At 40.9% G+C, this 21,439-nt stretch overlaps 1 protein-coding gene and 1 long non-coding RNA gene across 3 annotated transcripts in view; both read left to right on the top strand.

Moving 5' to 3' along the window:
- Positions 1-11: 11 nt before the first annotated feature.
- The window catches only part of ndufaf2 (NADH:ubiquinone oxidoreductase complex assembly factor 2), a 39,391-nt gene continuing 17,963 nt past the window's right edge, over positions 12-21,439 (top strand). The window contains exon 1 of one of the 2 annotated variants that reach the window (XM_032516149.1): positions 12-266. In XM_032516149.1, coding sequence (XP_032372040.1) covers positions 152-266 — 115 coding nt within the window. In that variant the 5' untranslated portion in view covers positions 12-151. Of the gene's footprint in view, positions 267-666; positions 698-21,439 lie in introns of those variants that run through there. The other variant, XM_032516150.1, reaches the window with a different exon arrangement.
- On the top strand, positions 10,303-12,530 carry LOC116689603 (uncharacterized). Its single transcript, XR_004332054.1, has 3 exons — positions 10,303-10,586; positions 11,902-11,946; positions 12,432-12,530. It is a non-coding gene; the product is annotated as an uncharacterized LOC116689603 (long non-coding RNA).

Here is a 21,439-nt window from a genome sequence, read left to right as displayed (position 1 = left end):
GTCAAGCGAAGCCGTCCAATCACTAAGCAGTTTACACATTCTTTTCCCAACCCATCAACTCTTCATAAACAACAACCCATTGAGAAGGCAAACAGGACAGCTAACTAGGGAAACGAAATACAGCCTAAATCATTTGGGTTGCCCTGTGAAGATGAGCAGAATTGCTGGACTTCTACGTCGTACGTTTGGAATAGTACGCGACCACGTCGGGACAGATACTTTGGGGAATAAATATTACTTAATCCCAGAACAGAAGACATGGACAGGTAAATTAAGCCCTGTTGTGCTAACATTAGCCAGTCGTGACTTTATATACAATCTCGGTCCCTGTAGACACATGAAGATAGCTTTATGAAATGCAGCGACTGAACTTAATGTAGCCAGTTTCTGTCCCTGACCCTGGTTGTGTTCACTATGATGACAACAAACTAACTTTTCTTACCCAGTGCGTCATAGCTTGCTACGGATACTGTATTCTGGTTAAAAATATAGATTTTCCAGCTGTGTATTGTGTATTTTGCATGTACCTTTTGCTCTCTTGCTAAAATGTGTCGCTGTGGATATGACTTTACATTTACCCTTTTCACCTTTGTAGCATAAAGAGCTCGCCACTAGATGGGGCAACCGCCTCACTAAGAACGTTATCATTTTAGTGTTTTTAATAAGATTATTTAGGACTGAATGCAGCTCACTGCAGGTAAGATTTCCCTCATTTTGGGGGGCTAATTTATGGCAGCTCCACTGCCACTGGCCCTCAAAGTGGACAGAGTCCTCCACTGTTACAGATCAAATGATTACTTGTCTGTGATGATGAGGATTTAGGAGGAGTTCAAATCCCTGAGACATGGGGGCAATGCCGTAGTTTGTAATGCTCATGCCAAGCAGTAGAACGGTGTCATCATTAGGCTAATCCATACCGGGATGCCAATGGTGTCCTTCAAACCGTCTCTGACTGTGAGAAGGCCAAGGACACGCTTGTTTGCCAACCAACTAAATGCCCAGGATTACTGTAAGTCCTCCTTGAGTTGTCCTGTCTTTCTAACAGACTGTCTTTAAGTAGTGTGTCTAGAATAGGATTCATGGAGAGTTGTAGGCCATAGTAATGACTCACCTCAGCACATGCAAAGGAGATCTTTGTGGCCGATCCATGGCCTTTTTTAATTTGAAAAACACAGCACACTTATTTTTACAAGGTGTGTTACAAAAAGGAGATTCAGAATCAGCTTTATTTGCCAGGTATGAAGACACATACGAGGAATTTTACATTGGATCATCATCATTGCTCACAATGCCTTTACACATACAAAACAAACAATATATACACACTATAAAAAGAAACAATATAGACAGGTTGAGACACTAGGGCAATGAAGAGTGCAAAGTATGCAGGAGACGATTAACACACATCTCCAGTGACTGTGTGTGTCATATCCACTCCTGTACGTGAACTTGTTTGAACACAGCGATGCACTAAATGTCCGTAAATTAAGTCTTCCATTGTTTAACTCCAAAACAAAGTCCAGGCTAATCTCACTTTCCCCTCTCTTTACCACTTTAAATTATCATTAGCAGGGGTCCTTCCCAGACTATTGACCAGAGGTCAGGGGTCACAGGTCAAAGAGCAAACCCTTTGCCCGCTCCAAACATGATACTGCTGGGGCAGGTTCAATCTCAAAACGGTGTGCACTGTGTTGCTACAGTTTCCGTGTTGAATGACACGTTTTCTCTGAATGGTGTGAAACAGTGTGCAACTCCTTGAGATATGTTTTCTGTTGTTTGGTGGGTGTATTCTCTTGTTTATTGGCTGTGTCACAAGGGATAACCAATCAGCAGAGACGTGCATGTAAACTCATGGTAATAAAAAGGCAGAGCGCAGACAAAAGGATCAACACACCCCTGTTTCAGTTTAAAAAAACATGTTGCTACATTTTGTTGGGGCTGAACGTGGCCCTGGTTGACCAGCCATGAACCTTTGGCGTATTTATAACAAAGGGTAATGCCTAATGATATTTGCCAGAATTATTATGCCTGAGGAGAGTTCACTCCCATTCCAGACACTATATGGGATTTACACAGTAATAATCAGGGAATAATCATATCCCACCTACACATGCTAGTGTTTGTCTCCCTCTCTTGGTGCCACACTTAACAATATAGATAGTCTTTCTTCAACTGGCGTAGCCTGAATATATAGTATATCATACAGTGCATACATTCAGTGGTACTTTTTTTTCAGAGGGTAAAACCAAGCTGTTTTTTTGTTTAGTTGTAGAGGGGCCAACCTCTGGCAGGTTGCAAGCCTGGTATCTTTCTGTCTGAACTTGACTTTGTGCTTCACCTTTTCTCAGCAGTTTGCAGAAGGGGAAACTTGCACCCACCTCGTATTTATAATTCATTACAGGGCTGCTCCTCCACCCCTGGCTGTCAGACTATTCAAATGAGACATCACAGAAGCCCATTTTCTAGCACGCTACAGGCTACTGTACTGACTGCCCAATCACAGTGAGTGACACTGTGGAGAGCCTTGTTGTCCTATAGAAAAACTTGTTTAAGAACAAACACTCATAAACTCCAGACTGGCACATACTCTCTCTATATATGTTCATAATAAACAAATAGGAAAATGTGTGTGTCATCTTTTTCTCTTTTTCTCTGCCACTCACCCCGTCCAGCCTTGTGGAAATAAAGCAGATGCATTATTCAGTCCGTATGTCTTGCTAAAGCGGGCTCTTTTTGATCTTAAACTGATAGGCCAAGCGTGGGCTCAGGGCCTTAAGGCATGGACCGCAGGGCTTTCTACTGCAGCACATAAGTAGTGGTTGAAGTAGGTGAGGAGTCTCTCTCCTCTTCCTCTCTTTTTCTCTCTCAACTCTGCCTACTTAGCCTATTCATTTGTCCATCCCTAGTGTTCAGTCCATCCCTCCCCTACCTTTTATCCATGCTTTGCTACTCCCATTTCTACCTCTCTCGATCTGTTTACTTTAGAAAACTGGGGCATAAGCATTTCCGGATGTGGTAGGCCACGTATGAGGACATTAATGGCTGCTGAGAAAAAATAATAATAAAAGGAAGCAATTGCTTGTTTTATGTGTCTCTGCCCTATCTGATCTCATCAGCTGCCCAGATTTCTCCTTAGGTAGTCAGTCCTTCCTTCCCTTGCCCATTCCCATTCATTGCTGCCTCTTGATTCTCCTTCTTTGAAGCCGGTCCAGTGAAGATTTCTATTCACAACATTAGAGTAGTTCAGCGCTGTGGAAGGCTAGACCCAGCAGAGAGCTTTCTATCCCCCTCTTCTTAAATGCTGCTGGACATCAAAATGAAAAGGCCTGAGTCTGAAGTAGACGCCTAAAGAGGGAGAATGTCTGTCTGTCTTTAGAAAAGGTCCAGCTAAAGAGGCCTACTGTGTGCTGCTGCCCCATAGAGAAAACTATGCTATAGGCTGTGGAGCCCCAATGATTGTTGTCTGTGGCAGGACTACAAGAGAGAGCCACTGGCAATCTGGCCACTGGTCTTTAGAAGGTATTTGCCTTGGTGTTGGCTCCATAGAGCTGAATAGAGAATCTATATTCTTCTCTCTTTCTGTGTGTGCGTCTGTCCCCCAGGCCCGGCTCTGCCTCACACTGCATGGGGCGTCATGTCATGCTGCCCAGATGAAAGCAAAGCATTCTGTGGATGGGCTCATTCGTCTTCAGCAGTGGGCCTGCAGCTTTGACGCCTGCCTTCCCTCCCTTTTATTTGGGAAGAGAGGCGCACTGACATTATCGGCCGCTGCAGACACATTTGAAAATAATTGCCTGTATGATTGCTATTTTTCTTACCTCTTTGAGGAGGTGTAGCCTTTGTCTTGGAATCAATGGCTGCTCAATACTGGACAGGGGAAAGGCAGTTTTCTTTCATGTCACTGTGAAAAGGATGTATTTTTAGCGCTATTCATTTTAGCAGTGTGTGCCATGCAGTTTTAATCTATTGGTCCTCACCACTATGTGGATAATGGAAAGGATTCAGAGGTTCTTCAGAGGTGCGCCACGCTGTTGCAGAGAAAAGATGCATTGACTTGTCATCCTATCACTATCCCTCTCTCTTTGTCTATTATTTATTTGATTCCCCAGCTCTGTTCTATGAAGTGAAAAACTGAAAAGGCCTCAGTTCTGCTATTTCAGGATGGGTGACTCTGGGGACTGAGGGAGGAGGTGCGTGTGTGTGTTGTTGTATTAGTGTGTACATCTGTGGTTGTGTCCGTGTGTTTGTGTGGCACAACAACTACACACCGTGTGTGCATGGGCTTTTGTGTCTGCTTTGTGTTTAAAAAAAAAAAAAAAAAAAAGAAATTCTGCGATAGTGTGTTTTCTCTCCACTTCATGCCCAAGCACACTTAACACAACAACAGATGGCTTTGTGTCATCAGAGCGTTGATTCAAGCCGCATATTTCCATGGAAAGAGTCACAGCGGAGAGAGACGAGGGTCCAAATGGCTGTTTATTCTGCCACAAGTCATCCCCAGGGTGTGATGAAGGAACGTCTATCCTACAGTAGGACACCAAGTCGGTGGAATGGCTATGTCCAGAGTCGATACGTTAAATCATGGTAATTGATCAACAGCTTTGCAATGCGCGGGGTTTAAATGAAGGTTATTTAATCATTATAGAGAAACCGAGTGCGTTTAGCTCATCTTGCTTTATACTGTTTGCCAAGTGTGTATTTGTATGTGTTTGTGGTGGAACATCATAGAGTGGCTTAACTACTTCATTAAAAAGACATTTGAAAACGTAGCTGCTGACAATGAGAAAGGGGCACATTTATTTCTTATGGTAGAGCATTACAAACGGGCCTAGCTCCAATATCAGTAGTTTAAGCAACCTACAAATGTTATGTAAATGTGTTGTGGTGAGCAATCCTAGGCAGTCGATGATGCCAACAGAAGGAGGACAACATATTAATCAGATTAATTTTTTTCCATTTGGCGTGGATGGGATTCGCTGTCCAGTGCATTCATGTCTCTCTCTGGTCAGATGGCCAGCGAGATGTTTTGACACCTCGGTGCTCCTTGTCTGTCAGAAACTCAGCCAGAAAGACTGACAGACAGACCGATACAAAGCAGCCATCTCCTGGAGCTGCTCATTCAATTCAGAATATTTTAATAAAGCAGACAGGCAGAGAGAAATAAGGCTAGGCGTAAGGGAGGAAAGATAAGGCCGAGGGAGATTCACAGAGGGTGGAAAAGAAAGTGGGGTATAGAAAGTGAGTGACAAAGAACAAGGGGGATGCTGACATATGGGGTGAAATTATAGAGTGGGGGAAGAATGGAGAGAGTTAAAGTGAAAGGAGGGTTTCTGACAGAAAGATGGTGAAATGAGTGGGTGGAACAGGCAGATAGATAGAGGGGGAGAGAGGGAAGGTGGAGGTAGGTTAATGGAGCAAGAGAGTGGACTAGGGGAATGAAGGTGCAATGGAAGGAAAAGGAAGGGGGTTGGATGAGAGTGATGGAGGTGAATAGAAAGGGGTGGACAGCTTGGTGTAAGGACATCACACGTATGGGCCTCAGAGGAGCGGTGGAGGAAAAGGGGGGGGGGTCCACACCGCTTCACAAAGGACGCTGACTTCTTGGCTTGCCACGGTCTTTTCTGTAAGCCATCGGGCAGGGAAGAGACTTCAAGAGGATGGGTGGTCTTAAGTGGAAGTATCCCTTCCACCCTCAAGTACGCCTGCATTTAGTTAAAAGTAACACACGGGGGAAATCAGAGTATTCTTTTCAGCATGTTATTACTTTTTATATGAATTATTCTCTTCTGTTCTGCTGGAGTTGCTCAAGCCTCAGCGGGATCGACAGCAACAGGGACAAACAGAATGAGGGCTGAATATAAAAAAATATATAAAAACAATGGAACAGCAGCAGGCCTACTTTACGCCTATAAGCTTCTCCTTTCACCAGAACTGATGCAAAACAACGGCTGGCCTTTTCCCTCTAAACCTCATCCCGCATCACTAGGCTCAGGGCTAATGTGTAACCATGGTTACAGGCCTCACACATCTCCTCCATTTTTTTTTTTTTTTTCTTCTTTTTTTTCAGGGAAAGAAATTGGAGGAAGAGAGAGAGAGCGAGACAGCAAAGGGTGTCGCTATTGGTACCTGGTTGCCCTAGTATCACCGATGCTTATCGGATCACTCCATCCTCATAAAGCTGTCCATTACCATGCAGGTATTGGTCCCCCATCCCTCTCTCTGGCACACAGCCCAGCTGGAGAGGAATAAACTAGGCTCAAACCAGCCTCCCTGCTTCAAGACTGCTTTTTGTTCCACCACAGTGTCAGATCTAAAACTCACTACATTTACGTCGCGCAGTCATGAAGACTGAGGAAGCGGCTCTTTGTGCTGTTGCAACTGGGAGCTTTTGGGTGCATTGCAATCCTGTTCCGAGACAAGTGAACGTGGTGTTTTGCAGGATACGACGTTGGTGGTGTTTATGATGAGGAGCATGAGACGCAGGTCCTTCAGTTGGAGCTCGTTCTGTTTTGTTCTTATCTGAGATTTAGGGCTCTCCAGCAGGAGTGTGTTCCCCTGGCATCTGCTTCTGTAATGAAAGACAGGAGTGCAGGAGAAAGGCACACAGCGAAGGAGACAGCTCAAGACGCCCCGGAATGACATTGTGGAGGTGAAAAACCTCTCAGGTCGCCCCCAGCAGCACTCACCTGGGAGCTGATGTGTGAAGTTGGGGGGGGTTTGTGTGTGTGTGAGTGAGAGTGTGTGTGTGTGTGTGTTGAAGCAGGGGATGGAGTTTAGCGGGATGTGTTCAGGGTTCAAAGAGCAACCCTCGGAGCGCATCACGTCTTATTCTAACGAATGGGAAGGATAGGCCTAGCTGACGTTTGATTGGCTCCCGATCTGGCTGCCAAGGCAACCCCTCACCCATCCTGCCTCCCTGTCTCCTCCCTTCCTTCCTTCCCTCTCCCCTCCTCCCCCTGGTTCCACAGCTAGGCTCACAGATGAGTCGCGCTCAGACAGGTGAGATGGCTCATGAAATTTATGTAGTGGGATTTCATTCCTCCCGCCGCTGGCCCTCCCCTCTCCAACGCAGTGCTGCGTTTGTCCTTCACGGTAAGAGGCAGTGTCCTCGCTCCTGTCCTCAGGTTAATCTCTCTCTCTCTCTCTGTGTGTGTGTGTGTGTGTGGTGTGTGTGTGTGTGGTGGTGTGTGTGTGTGTGTGTGTGTGTGTGTGTGTGTGTGTGTGTGTGTGTGTGTGTGTGTGTGGGTGTGTGTGTGTGTGTAGGCATACATGGTTTACAAGACCAATTTTCAGTTTTACTCACCAGCATTACGAGACCAATCGGGTTACGGAACGATTTGATGGTCTCGTAAACATAAATCTTTTTGATGCTAACTATTGAATATTAATTATATAAGGCATTATGAATACATGTGTGATTACATAGATTCTAGTGCTAACAGTAATATAGTTGTTTACAGTAATGGCCAACCCCCTGCCTTTCTGAGGTCATACTATGGTCTCACAAAGGGGGAGGGTTTTTGAGACCAAGACGGTTTTGTCCCAAAAGCGCCCCAGAGGCTCAAAAGAATTGAAATTATAGTTTCCCCCCGGAAAAACACAATGACTCCCAGCAAGCTCAACAACTAGAAGAAGCTTTAGAGAACTTCGCAACAGGGGAAACTTTGAGTATAAAAGAGATGTGCTGAAAAAAGGAAGTGTCAGACCGCAAAGCGGAAGCGCAGAGCCAAGAAGGTTGATGCAAAAAATATGAAGATGGTATCCATTGTAAGGGTATGTTTTGCGACCGACTATGGGCGACATATGAAAAGGTGCTCCTCAAACCAGAGGAACAGGATCTCAAGGAAGAAAAAGAGTTGCCTCGCTAGAATCGGCAATCCAGGCGCATGTCAAGCACAGTTGATGATGGGTGCCTTAAAATGTTAAGCCATATGCATGCCGATGGGGGGGGGGGTTTTCAAATTTTTTTGGGCAAAAATAGTGGTTATCGTAATGACTTCTGCCTTCTTCGGTATGCTGACACCCTTTTCGCAAAACATGGACATGACCCTTCAAAACATGACTATATCCGCCAAAAAATCCGTCAGCTGGGAAGATTCCTGCAAACCATTCGCAAAAGGTCTTTAATCCTAACCTTAGAGGATGCCATAAAACCAGGTAATTTCATGGAAGTAATTGAAGCAGTAAAAGAAACAGCAGGATTTGATAAAGAAAAGAACTGTTACAAAACTCCAAGCCTTGCACTTAAAATTGGACACTCACTGTTGAAAGTGAGTGACATCATTCATTGTCATGCTCTTATGGCTGGAGATGACAACTTGATTAAATCCTCAAAGGCGTTTCAGAAGCTTTGTACTGCAAAGTGGTCGGAGTACATATCCCACTGTGCCTTAAGCACCATTAGTGACCTGAAATATAACAAAACAGCCAAATTACCGCTCACTGATGATGTAACGAAATTTAACAAGCATCTTGACAAAACTGTTGAATCAGCAACTGCTGCATTAAAGAAGGAGACAACAGTGCAGAACTACTCCAGCCTTGCAAAGGCCGCATTGACCAAGATTGTCCTTTTCAATAGAAGACGTGTTGGGGAGGTCTCAAAGATGAAACTGAGACACTTTCTGGAAAGAAACAAAGAAACAAACACCCTTGATGAATTGGGGCTGTCAGAGTGTGAAAAGAAACTCTGCAACTATTTTGAGCGTGTTGAACTAAAAGGAAAAAGGGATAGAAAGGTAGCAGTGCTGCTGACACCTAAGATGGTAAATGGACTCAACATTATGATTGAGAAGAGGAAAGAATGTGGTGTCCCAGACCAAAATGAATACTTGTTTGCTGTACCAAATTGTCTGACTTACTACAGAGGACATCAGTGTCTCAGACAGCTCGCAGATGAGTGTGGTGCCAAGAGGCCAGAGTATCTACGATCAACTCAACTGCGCAAAGACATAGCGACCACATCACAAATCCTGACCTTGAAGAGCAATGAACTAGATCAGCTTGCTGATTTTATGGGGCACGATATATCAGTACATAGACAGTTCTACGGTCTGTCAGAGCCTACCATACAGAGTGCCAAAATTTCCAAGTTGCTCCTTGCACTGGAAAAGGGAAAGATGCATGAGCTTAAAGGAAAATCTCTTGACGAAATTGAAGGTATTAAAATTCTTATGTTATTTATGTAAAATGTAGACCTAAAGGGGTTATAGTATGTATTTAAAGAAATCTTGGTTTTAAAGGATCTTTAGAGGGCTTCATTACTGGAGTTTTATAGACCATGCCTTTTGTGAATCTTGTGGTTTCAAAGTAATTAATTAAGCTATCAGGTAAATACTTCAGTAAATACGTAACTTTGCTTTCACACTAATGTAGGTCATTCAGGCGCCGTCCATTTTTCTTTGTTCAGCTTTGAGATGGTTCCACACCTTCATCAGAGTCCAGCTGTCTTGAATGAATTGGTTTGATTTGGATTTTCAATGAACACACTTTTTTAAATAAGACCTTACAGTTCATAGTGCATATCAGAACAAAAATGAAGTCAAAAGAGCTGAAGAAAAGGCCTTATTAAGGTCATTTTTTGACATGAAGTTTTATGACATCCTCAGCTTCAGTGTTGTAGAGTTCTGTAATTCCAGCTAGTTTGCTGGGGTCACAAAGAAAGTGTTTTGCTTGACAAAACAATGTGTTCAAAAGAGTAACACATTTGCATCACAAAACCGGTGTCCTGACCCACAGTTGTAGCACCACCATTGATCATTCACTCCACCTCGCAGCTACAGCTTTTCCTTTTTCTTTATTTGTGGCCCCAGCAAACTAGCCGGATTTACAAACTTCAACAACAAAACCAGGACAGAGGTCTGCTCACAGGACGCAGTGGGGGAAAAGTCACCTACACTGATAAAATGCGGTGCGTCTGCATCCAGTAAATTTTCAAAATAATAACCCTGTGCCGACGTCCTGATCGTATTTCACATTTGCCCCTTAAACATGAGCCTATGTCATAAATTGGTGAAACAGGTCAGATTTTTTTTACAAGGTGACTTATTGAGATCAGGTGAGAAATGTAATTTTGTGGTTTCTGTCCAGAAAGCCCCAGCCTCTGTTTCCGTGTGTTTATTTACAGGCCAGTCTTGCGTAGTCCAATGTGGCAGTGACATTGATGTACAATCCCCTGGACAACACAGCATCTATGAGACTATATGTTGGACAGGCAGTATGTAAAATATAGCAGTAAAAAGCAGTATAGGACATGTTGGCACAGATGGAATTTATTATTTATTCATTGAAACTTAGATTTAATCATCACGGTGATCTATTAGTGGGAGGTATTCCAGAAAGTGTGTTCATTGAAAACTGACTTGATCCAGAAACGGAGTCAGTTACCAAAGTAACATTGACATAACGCTCCAACATTCAGATATTACACAATGTAACCTTTTTAATTTGTTTTTTAACCAAATTAAAGTACTTTCCCATTATTTGTCCAGATGTCACAGATGATGATGATGAGAGTGAGGAGGAACAAACATTCACAACAAACATTCACAACAAAGCAGAGGTAGATTGTCCTCGTGAACTGAACGGTATGTACTTTGAATATGATCTATAATGTTGGTACATATAGTACATACTGCTGGAAACTAGCTCTAGACACTCTCCATTGATTAAGTTATTACCTATTCCATCATTTATTTTTTTAATCTTGTGTAGCTCCTGGCCACTTTACAACAATGGCCGCGTTTCCCGGATTCAAACATTCTTAAGGACTTAAGAATCCTCTTAACCTCCTAAGCCCGAGAGCCCCACTGGCAGGGGGAAATTCATAACCTTTTTTCCAACTTCAAATTTTTCCCAATTTCAAATGACGTCCCTAAAACGAAACTTTGTCCAGATCTGTTTTATTTAAAAAGATAAATGTCTCTGTTTGTTCATGTCACTTTAATTGTTGCAAAATGGGACAAACTGACCACTATACACAATAACAGATCCCTATTTAGCGCCTGTGTTTCGATACAGTATTGCCACTGAAAATATTGCGATGGTTTATCGATTTTCCCCACCCCCACACCTAGCTAGTAGCCCACTGTAAAGTTGAGGGTGGCCTTATATAATATTTAAACTGCTCTATTCCAGTAGATACATATATGTCTTGGCAATGAAGTAATTAAAAAAAAATTAAAATAGGCTATTTTTCAGGCAGGTGCCTGTGCACTGTTAGAGTATTCTGGGTTGTTGTTACTGTCTGATTTTGATCAAACCTTGCCCTACATATATATTAAGAATGTGTCCCAAAACCAAGGCTAAATCTAAGAGAGTTGTTTTCCTGGATTTAGTCGGATTTGACACAGAATGACCCAGCTGAATGTCATTTGGCTCAAATCCTCCCATTTACATTGATTCAGGCAGGTTTGATTTTGAAAATAAAACTTGTGTATAAGGTGCTGTAAAAAGTTTTAAAATGGGCATTGAAAGTGCTTGAAAAGTGCTTGAACTATAATAAAAACCATATGGTTTTGGAAGCATATAAAACTATTTTTGCTGACTGAAGCATAAACAATGAACAGTGGAAACGGCCATATTACTTATGGTCTTCACAGGTTGCAGATAAATGTGAAACAGCCATCTAAAGACATATTTGACTGAAAATCACTGGAACCCCGAAACTTTTCTTGGATCAGGAAATGAAGTTTCAATACAATGTAAACCTATATGATCTATTTCTGCTTTTATTGAGCTAACTGATGTTGGATATTAGTGTTTATTGAACCTCAGTTCTTGTCCTCAGTTATATAGTACTAATATAGTAAATAATATTCAATTCCTTTCTTTACAAAATTGAACAACAAATACTTTTTAATAAAAGGCATCTACTATGCTCTTCTGTTACACATTTTTCAGACATGGACACTCCTGATGCAGATGGACTCCCTCCTGTACATAATGGTATGATCAAGTTACATTATAATACGTATCAAGTTTATAATATCCAGTGCTTAACCTTCAGTTAAGTTTCTGGGCCTACAAAGAGGTCATCACCATCATCAGATCAACATGCAGGGACAGAGAGACAAACAGAGAACAACAAAAAGAGAGAAGTGGGGTTTTTATGTTCAATTTGCAGAGGAAAAAAATCTTAATGAAAACGCTGGAAATTTATAAAAAAACGTGAAATATTGCTTGAAATGTTTTACGGTGGAAGTGGAAAAGTCAACATTTTAATGAACGAAATATGCAACCTTTTGCAGTGGAAACAGTTTTACGGATTACAGACACACGCATACAGGAAATACGTCATTTACTACAATTAGTAAACAGCTGGCAAAGTCACTTTCACAAAACCACTATTAATTGTCATGGTTAATTGTTTCTATCCGGATGAAAGTCGTAGCCAGCCATACTAACAATTATGTCATCCTGTTTGTTTTCAGTACGCAAAGACAAGACACGAAGACCATGGACCAAAGCAGAAGAAAAAGCTGTGCTGAGACATTTCAAGTCTCACATAATTAAAGGTCATTTAGCATCAAGAAGGAGTGTGTGGTTTGCAAAGAATGTGAACAGCCAGCACTGAAAAATAGAACATGCCAAAACATTAGAGACTTTGTGAGAAACAAGGGGCTGACTTTTAAGCGCCAAAACCGCCACCCACACTAAAAAACAATATGTGTGCAGCCAGCGTTGTGACGATAAACAAAAAATAATTTTCAAATAATAATCGTTATATTATACATTATATATTATTAAGTGTAATTTTTTAAAATGTTTTTCTGGGAAGTTGCCGGTAACATCTGGCGGGGGGACAGCCAATGTAAATCAGCCTCTGGCTGCAATTGGGGTGCAATAATGTTGTTTTTTTTCCAATATGTTCAATGTTGCACATTGTCCCTTTGAAATAAATGAATTGAAATTGAAATCTCCTAATTGTGAAAGTTAATGTTCTCAAGAATAGTTACATCAATATGCAATGCTACACAAAAAATTTAAGGCTTCAAATAGCCCGTGATCAGTATCGGTTATCGGCCCAAAAAATCCTGATAGGATCACCTCTAACGTCGACTACATTTTTATGGGTGAGTAAGGCTCCAATACAACAACTGGTGCATTTGCACTCCATTGTTTTTGGTGTTTGTAGACTATATCATGGTGATCATACCAAAGCTTGTGTGGTCAGTTTCTTAACTCTTCTAACATGCCAAACTGAAAGGCCTAGAAAAAAAAAGATACGTGCAGGAAACTCAGTTCATTTCTTTCTTTTCTGACTTTATTCACTCGAAGTGTCTATCAGGTTGAAACTCAACAATCAAAAAAGCATTATCAGCTTCTAAAAACAATTAGAAAACAATGTAAAACATCCATAAAAAAGCACGATTACGTTACCTTTCATACTTTTTGTACCGCCGTTCCAGCCACCCGCCCCACCTTTTTAATCATGCAGCCCAATGAATCAGTGGAGATAGTAGAATAAGTCCAGGATTGTCTGCGTTGAAAATGTTATTTACTTGAATCAAGGAGAAGTGAATGATGATCAGTACACATAAGTTTCTGATGCTCCTTTCAATTCTAAAGTGGTGTCCTATGGGGAAACCAAACAGATAATGCCAAAAGTTTGAGACATGCCCACATATGGCAGATCCAAACATCTTACATAACAGATTTACTATACGGCGTCTATAGACAAAAACTTTGCTTAGATGCGTCAGGACCTTTGTCTACCAACATCATATTCAAACTTGACTCCAGTAACCATACTCATTTAGGGAAACTCAGCTCAATCCAATTCCCGCCCCCCTTTGGCGACCCTGTGATCATATTATGATGGTAAGGATTATTGTATTATGTTGTGCCCTGATCTTACTTTTCGTCACTGCTAATGGTCATCCCACTTACCCGTAAGCTACATTCTCGCGAGAAACGTTTGTTGTAATGGATTGGGTGCTAAATAAAAAACTAAGGAAAAAAATAAAAGAGTAAAAAAAAAAAACTTAAAATAAAAAAAAAAATAATAAAAATTTATAAAATAAATAAAACAAAAACTAGCCAGCGTAATAAGTGACCATTTCATCAGCACATTCATGACCCAAGGACCTTCACCCCGCACATGCTGTGACGAAGTACAATTACACTTAGCACTAGTCTAACTGCGGTCTTCCGTATGTGTGTGTTTGTAAAACGGTGGTCTCATAAGTTCACCTTGATCACTAAATTTCCTTTTCCCTCTCTTTTCCTGTTTTTCTCTTTCCCTTAATTAAAATCTAGTAGCTTATTATAGGTCTTGTAATGGTGGCAGTCCTCTTATACCGTTACCTGGTTTGTGGGTGTGTCGGATATTGTAAACAGACCTCATAAAACACTGTTGTTAAAAAAACACCATCCATTTGTGTGACCCGTAAGCCTGTGATAGGTCACATATTTTTCTAGAAGGAAAAAATAGGATTTGAAGGCAGATTTGTGTTCGCATGTAACACAAAATTGGCTAGGTCTTTTAGTTTCCAGTGCTTGCGTAGGTGTGGTTCAGAAACCAATGCCCACGCAAGAATCTGCAAATTGGTCTCTTAAAACCACATTATGCATGTATGTGTGTGTGTGTGCCTTGTGTGTGGGTGTGTGTGATGTGTGTGTGTAAAGTAGGCTTACCCTAGGAGTGATGAGAAGGCAGACCTGTCACAAGACGGGGCACCGCTGAGATCGAGTCGCTCCTAACACTTTCATACCTCCTCTCTCTCTCTCTCTCTGGGGTTAGAAACAGGAAGCAGAAGATAGCTTGCTCCCTAATGCTGACTGTTTGCGTCAGGGTCCTAAGTACAGAATATATGAAGCTAACATCATTCTATGGTGAGAAAAATTAAGTAATAACTGAGTGATCCTCAATGATCTTCATTCCTATTTAAAAATATTTACTGGGTTAAACTTAATGGGGAGATTCCTATTTGCAATCCTCCATCAGGTGAGATACTTGTATAGATTATTATTTATATCAATCATATAAATTCTGGGATTCAAATTGTGAGATAGAATAAGAAGGCGTATGTGTTATACATACTATATTTGATTTCAAGCTTTATGAACAGACGTGAATTTTAAGACGGACACCTTAGACGCTGGATCTCGTGATGGACATTTACTCATTATTTTGTCGTTCAGAAAAAACTAACTTGTTCAAAAAACAGTTTAAACACAGTTTGAAAGAAAAAGATATATAAATATATGATTGTCATCTGTTTTTTTGTGATGATTGCAGTTCTGTGTGTTAGTTTGGCTGTAAATCTACCAGAAGATACATCTTTTATATGATGCTCTCTTATTTATGCATTTTTGGTCAATTCCAATTGTTTTACCAAGTGTCTCAGCTCCTGGGAGTTTATACGATTTCGAATAAGCAGGTAATGGTTTTTGAGACAGGGGGTTGGCAGTGAGTCCTCAGTGAGACAGTGTGAACCAAATTACTTGAAGGAATTAGACGTGTGGTTTTTTGGGTTTTGCATGGTTAATGGTTTTTGAGACGGGTTTGGCATGTGAGGCTACAGTGAAGACAGTTGTGAACCAATACTTTAAGCTAATGATGGTGTGTTTTTTGTGTTTGCAATTGGTCATTGGTTTTTTTCTTGAGACCGGGGTGTTGGTTTGCTTTGGCATGTGAGGCCTACAGGAGGACTAGTGTGAACCAATACTTTAAGGATATTAGACTTGTGTGTTTTTGTGTTGCATGGTCATGGTTTTGAGACCGTGTTTGGCATGTGAGGGCACTACAGTGAGATCAGTGTGACCCAATTACTTTAAGATATTAGCTGGTAGTGTGTTTTTCGTGGGCCAGTGATGTTTATAACGACAGCGTGAAGCATACAAGGCCCATGCAGTAAAATAAGTATGGCACATCACAGTTGGGCATGATTTTAAATATTGGCTTATGACAAAAGCAGTATGAGGGGCAAATTTTACAAATGTTTCTTCAGGTATGCCTGTTTTCTCATCAAGGATAAAAGAAAAAACAGAAATTTGTGATCTGTACATAAGTAGAGATATGTGATGAGTGGAGTTAGCAGATCTTATGAATGTCACCTTTTTCCGGAGGATTGTCTTTTTTATCACGATTTAAATTTTTTATGTAATCATTTCACTTTTTTACACTTGGTTTTATTAACTGTTATTCGTTATTAATGATAGGGAGAGGTGTGTTTGCATTGAAGCCAATTCATAAAGGGGACCCCCAAAGCCCAATATGCTGATCTTATTTAAATTCCCTTTTTCAGTTCTAGTGTTTTTGTAGCTCAGTTTTGTTGTTTTGGTCAATTGTGATAGATTTTTGCACACAGCAGCCATGTTCCGCGTCTTGCTCAAAGAGGTTGTCAGTCCACTGTAGTGTAGTTTAAACACAGGAAAGTGCGTTAAAATGACTGAAAAAACACTGTAACTTACAGCTCTTGTATATGACTAAGATTCAGTATGGCTGTGTGTTTGTGTGTTTGCATGGGCATGGTTGGAGACGGTGTTGGCATGGAGGCCTACAGTGAGACAGTGATGAACCAATACTTTGAGATCATTAGACTTGTGTGTTTTTGTGTTTACCTGGTCATGGTTTTTGAGACCGGTTCTGTTTGGCATGTTAGGCATACAGTGAGACAGTGTGAACCAATATTTGAGTAATTGAACTTGTGTGTTTTTGGTTTCCTGTCATGGTTTTGGAGACCGGTGGTTTGGCATGTGAGGGCCTACAGGAGAACAGTGTGTGAACCACATTTGGTTTTAGACTTGTGTGTTTTTGGTGGCCAGAGTGAGGGTTTTTAACGACAGGTGAGCATTACAAGCCATGCAGTAAAATGTGAGAGGCACATCACAGTTTTGACATGATTTTAAATATTGGCATATGACAAGCAATGATATGTCAAATGTCACAAGTTTCATCAGGTTATGCCTTTTCTCATCAAGGAAAAACAGAAAATATTGTGAATCTGTACAGTAATGTAGAGATATGTGATGAGTGAGTTAGCAGATCTTATGAATTCAATTTTTTTTTCCGCATCATTGTCATTTTTATCACAATTTAAAATTTTCAATCTAATAATTTCACTAACTGTTATTCATTAATTTATTGATAGGAAGAGGTGTGTTTGCATTGGAGCCCATTCATAAAGGTTCATTCGTTTTGGAGTACAGAGGAGTTTTGAAGACGACTGATAAGACTACAGCGTGGAATGAGTATACATACGTCTTCAAACACAAAGGAACGGAACATTGGTGTGTAAGCTGAATTGCAGGGTGATATTCTTGATCAATAACAAAACCACTCATGACCCTTGTTTCCACTATGGGGGCAAATAGTGGCACCACGATGACTCTGTTGGCCCCCTAGTGCAAATGGCCCTATGCAGACATTTCTGGGTAAAAGAAATGCTTGGCAATCATGTTCTTGCTTCTTAATCCCAATTTTGTTATGATATTTAACTCCTTCTCCTGTAGCATTGATGCTTCAAGTGAAGATGGGACACTTGGCAGACTCGTGAATGATGCTGAAAAACCAAATGCAAAAATGAAAAAAATAGAGGTGGATGTGTACCCAGTCTGTTTGTTTGTTTGCCATGTTGACATTGGGGAGGAAGGGCAAGAAATAACTATGACGACGGAGGAGAAAACCGGGCCATGGCGTTCTTCCCAAAGGATCAAAATCCAGGTAGAGAGTACCATGTGACCAATGAATCTATTAAAAAATAGTAATTAATAGTATATAATAGAAGAATGCAGCATGCATAAGACGTGTTTTCATGTCTCCTTTCTGTCTTCTATCCGTCCTCTCGGTTCCTCTTCTGGATAGTGGCTAATATAGATACTTTCTTTGGGCCGGATACAATGAAAGGAAAGCCAGCAGTTGATATGTCAAGACGCAATTTCAATTCTTATTTCAGCAGAGATGTTCTACATTAAATAAACTGCCAGGTCTCCATCTTTCAGTCTCCTCTGCGTCGCCTTTTCCCTCCATCAGGCATATGGACTCCAAGTACAGTAGAGAAACCTGGTTCTCCACACACAGGTATCTCCATCTACAGGCGACATACCATTCCTTGCCTCCACCTGTGCTCCCTGAAGAGGTTGTTAGGTACATTTGTGGTGTAGCTTCAAGGTTTTAACATGGACCTGTGAAAAACATGTTCACTTTCTGCTTCTGTATAGGGATTTAGTTGTTATGTTCCATAACCCCAACCCCCCATTGTTATATGTTTTGGGTGCTTATTCATGGTGTGTTGGGCCTTTGCAACAGTAGCATTAGAACCCGAAAGTACATTAGATTAATAGGTACTGGAGATTGTAATTCTTCCATGGAATGAGGGGTTTTCTGTCATTCTCTCTTGTTTTTCCGTAATTACTATTTATGACTGATGTTTTCAGAACTGGATTGTGACCTTTGAGGTTTAACTGTGGTTTTGCTTATTTTTCCACATGGAAATTGGTTTTTGGGGGGATAACAGCAGCAAGCCAATTTGAGGCCAGGGGTTGACATGATGGTAAGAAAATTTATAAAAAAAAAACATAATAGGGAAGGACATACCAGGCAAAAACCTTATACAAGTAGTAAGTCATTTGAGGGGGAGAGATACATAATTTACACAATCCAATTGTTTTCATTTTCATTATAATCTATTTAAGATTTGAAGAAAGAGAGGAAGGAAGAGAAGAAAGCAAGATAATTCAGGAGGAATGAGGAAGAGAGAGCCGGTAAGAATTGGCATAGCCATGTTTCTTCTTTTTCTTTTTCTCCTCGAACTTTTATCTTACTTTCTTTGGATTATGGTGGATTTTATGTATTTGACTCTGGACACTAGTGAAAGTGTGTCTGCTCTGCCTCACTGTTTTTTCGCTTATACAGGGTCTGGGGAGTCTGGAACAGCCATGACACTATTCTTTACCCAGGGTCAGTTGTCCGCTGCTTAACACGCGGTGTGGTCTCAGACCAGTCCAAAACCCCCTGGGATTCAATTGATAACAATTCAAATTTACATTCAAATTAAACCAGATATTTAAATAAACAATACAACCCCACATCCAGAGAAGAAAACATTCTGAAGATTTGAGTGGCATTGCCAAGGCTCGAGTTCAGCCCCCTAGAGGAAGTAATCAAAGTACAAAAATTCAAATCTGTATACAAGATAAAATTTCAATGTGTTTTTTCTATGATTGGGCACGAAACATCGTGTTCGGAAAGAGAACTGGGGCTCACTTTGGTAAAAATGCTCACTTGTTGCGTGGGCCATCTGTCTCATTGAAGTGGGGGGCTAAGATGTGAAAGGTTTGTATAAAAAAACATGCTAGATCAACATTGTTGCATGACACCTGTACATGTTGTTGCCTGTAGAAAGACAATCCCCTCACAATCAACGGACCTTTTAAAGTTGTTTTTAACCAGTTAGTGGCGGATGCTTCGCGCCGCCCCCCAGACACATTAAATATTCCGCTGGTTATGCATTGCGCAACTCTGAACCTCCTGCCGGCTGCTGCGTGGGCAAGGCCATCCAGGCACTTCTTATATCATCATAATCTACACGTCCTCCCTCCCAACCCTCCTATTTACAACTCAAGTCACGTCCTCGCTTGTCAAATCATGCCTCTGTCAATGTTAACCATTTTCTGCTGTCTCTCATAAAATTCATAAACAAACCGCACTGTATGTCTCGTTGATTGACATGATTTTCAGCAAAAACTACGGTACATTTGGTGGTCACATCGGCTTTAATAGCCAAACAAGACCTGCCTCATGTGTAGTTGAACCAATGACGTGTGTTCGCTGATGCACGCGTCATTGAAAGCCAGGCGTATACAAAATGCTGCCAACCAATCAGCAGCCGGCAGGTTCAAAGCAGTAAAACGGCGGTAGATGTAAGGTGTCTGGCGCGAAGCATCAGCATTTTTTTTTTCTTGAAATAGGTTTAAAAAGCGGAATGAAGCTTTTTAAAATCCCTCCAATGTTTAAAGATTCACAAGTGAACATGCATTAAGAAAACTGCACCCATTGTTTTCCAAATCAAAAAATTAAGGAAAAAACATGAACTTTGTTAGTGTTATACAGAAAAGTGAAAAAGGCGAGAAATCAGATATTAGGCTGTTCAATGAGTCAAGCTATTGACTCTGTGAAAAAACAAGTGGCCCACATTGCGAGATGAAGGCCCTGAAGTACACCAGGGGCCTCATGTATAAACGTTGCGTACAAACAAAAAGTTTGCGTACGCTGGTTTTCACGGACACTTTGTGATGTATAAAAAATTACCTTGATGGGAGAATGTGCTGGCCATCACGCAAACTGTTGAGCAGTCGCTGATATTCCATAAAAGTTTGATCATTCATCTGGAGAATGTTACACATGTTAACCTCTGTTAAACATGAGGACGGAAAATTGGACAAAGAATGACATCGGGGCGCATCTACAGGCATTTCCATATTAATTTATAGGAGGAGGTAAGGCGGAGTCGGTGGCTCGTGCCCGTGCGCTCAACTTCGCGTTGATTGTGATGTATAAGAAAGGGAAATGTCGAAGAACCTGGGTACGCCCGCTTTTATAATGTGAATTAGTTTTGATGTAGCAGAGGTGGGTAGAGTAGCCAAAAATTGTACCTCAAGTAGTAAAAGTACGCTGTTACTTCAGAATACTATGACTCAAGTAAAAGTAAAAGTAGTCATCCAATAATTAATTGAGTAAGAGTAAAAAAGTACTTTAAAAAAAAACTACTCAAGTAGTGAGGAAATGTGAGTAACGTCTGATTTATTTCTTAACACAAGAGCAATCACCGACAACAAAAATACAAAATAATCATATTTAGGCGAACTATTGTTCATCCAATCGATAAAATAAATTAAAATTTAATTTATTAATTACAAATAGCTTAAGTGAGAACTTGTCACATAAATTGGAATGGATACTGCATGTGTAAAACATACCGTATTAACCTAAAAGACAAAGATACACCTATCCACAGAAGAAACTAAAAACCACCGCTACGTTTCCTCAGGTTAGATGTCTGAGTTGTTGAACGCTCACCTGTCGTTTGTTTTGGTGACACAGAAGACGAGCACATGTAGTGCGGTTCGCACTTTTCCAAGGTAACACCTTAAGCGGAAGACTTTCTCTCCTCTGTCAAAAAACCATAAAAGAGACGTAACACTGGGGTAAAAACAATGACGCGTAGAATACCAAAGAGGTAAAAAAGAAAGGTACGAGCTACTTGTAGCCTGATGTAGAGGAGTAAGAGACAGTTTTTTTCCATTCACTAATCTACTCAAGGACAAGTAAAAGTATAGTGATTTAAAACTTACTCCTAGAAGTACAATGTTTTTCAAAAACTACTCAAGTAAATGTAACGGGTAATGTAACTCAGTTCTACCCACCTCGTATGTAAGTACTCTTTTATGTTTGGCCATACACCATTTCTGGGATAAAAACTGCTAAAGCTTTTAT

This window comes from Etheostoma spectabile, chromosome 5 (genome assembly GCF_008692095.1).
Source record: "Etheostoma spectabile isolate EspeVRDwgs_2016 chromosome 5, UIUC_Espe_1.0, whole genome shotgun sequence".
NCBI classification, from domain to species: Eukaryota; Metazoa; Chordata; class Actinopteri; order Perciformes; family Percidae; genus Etheostoma; species Etheostoma spectabile.
This window is presented reverse-complemented; position numbering and strand designations above follow the sequence as displayed.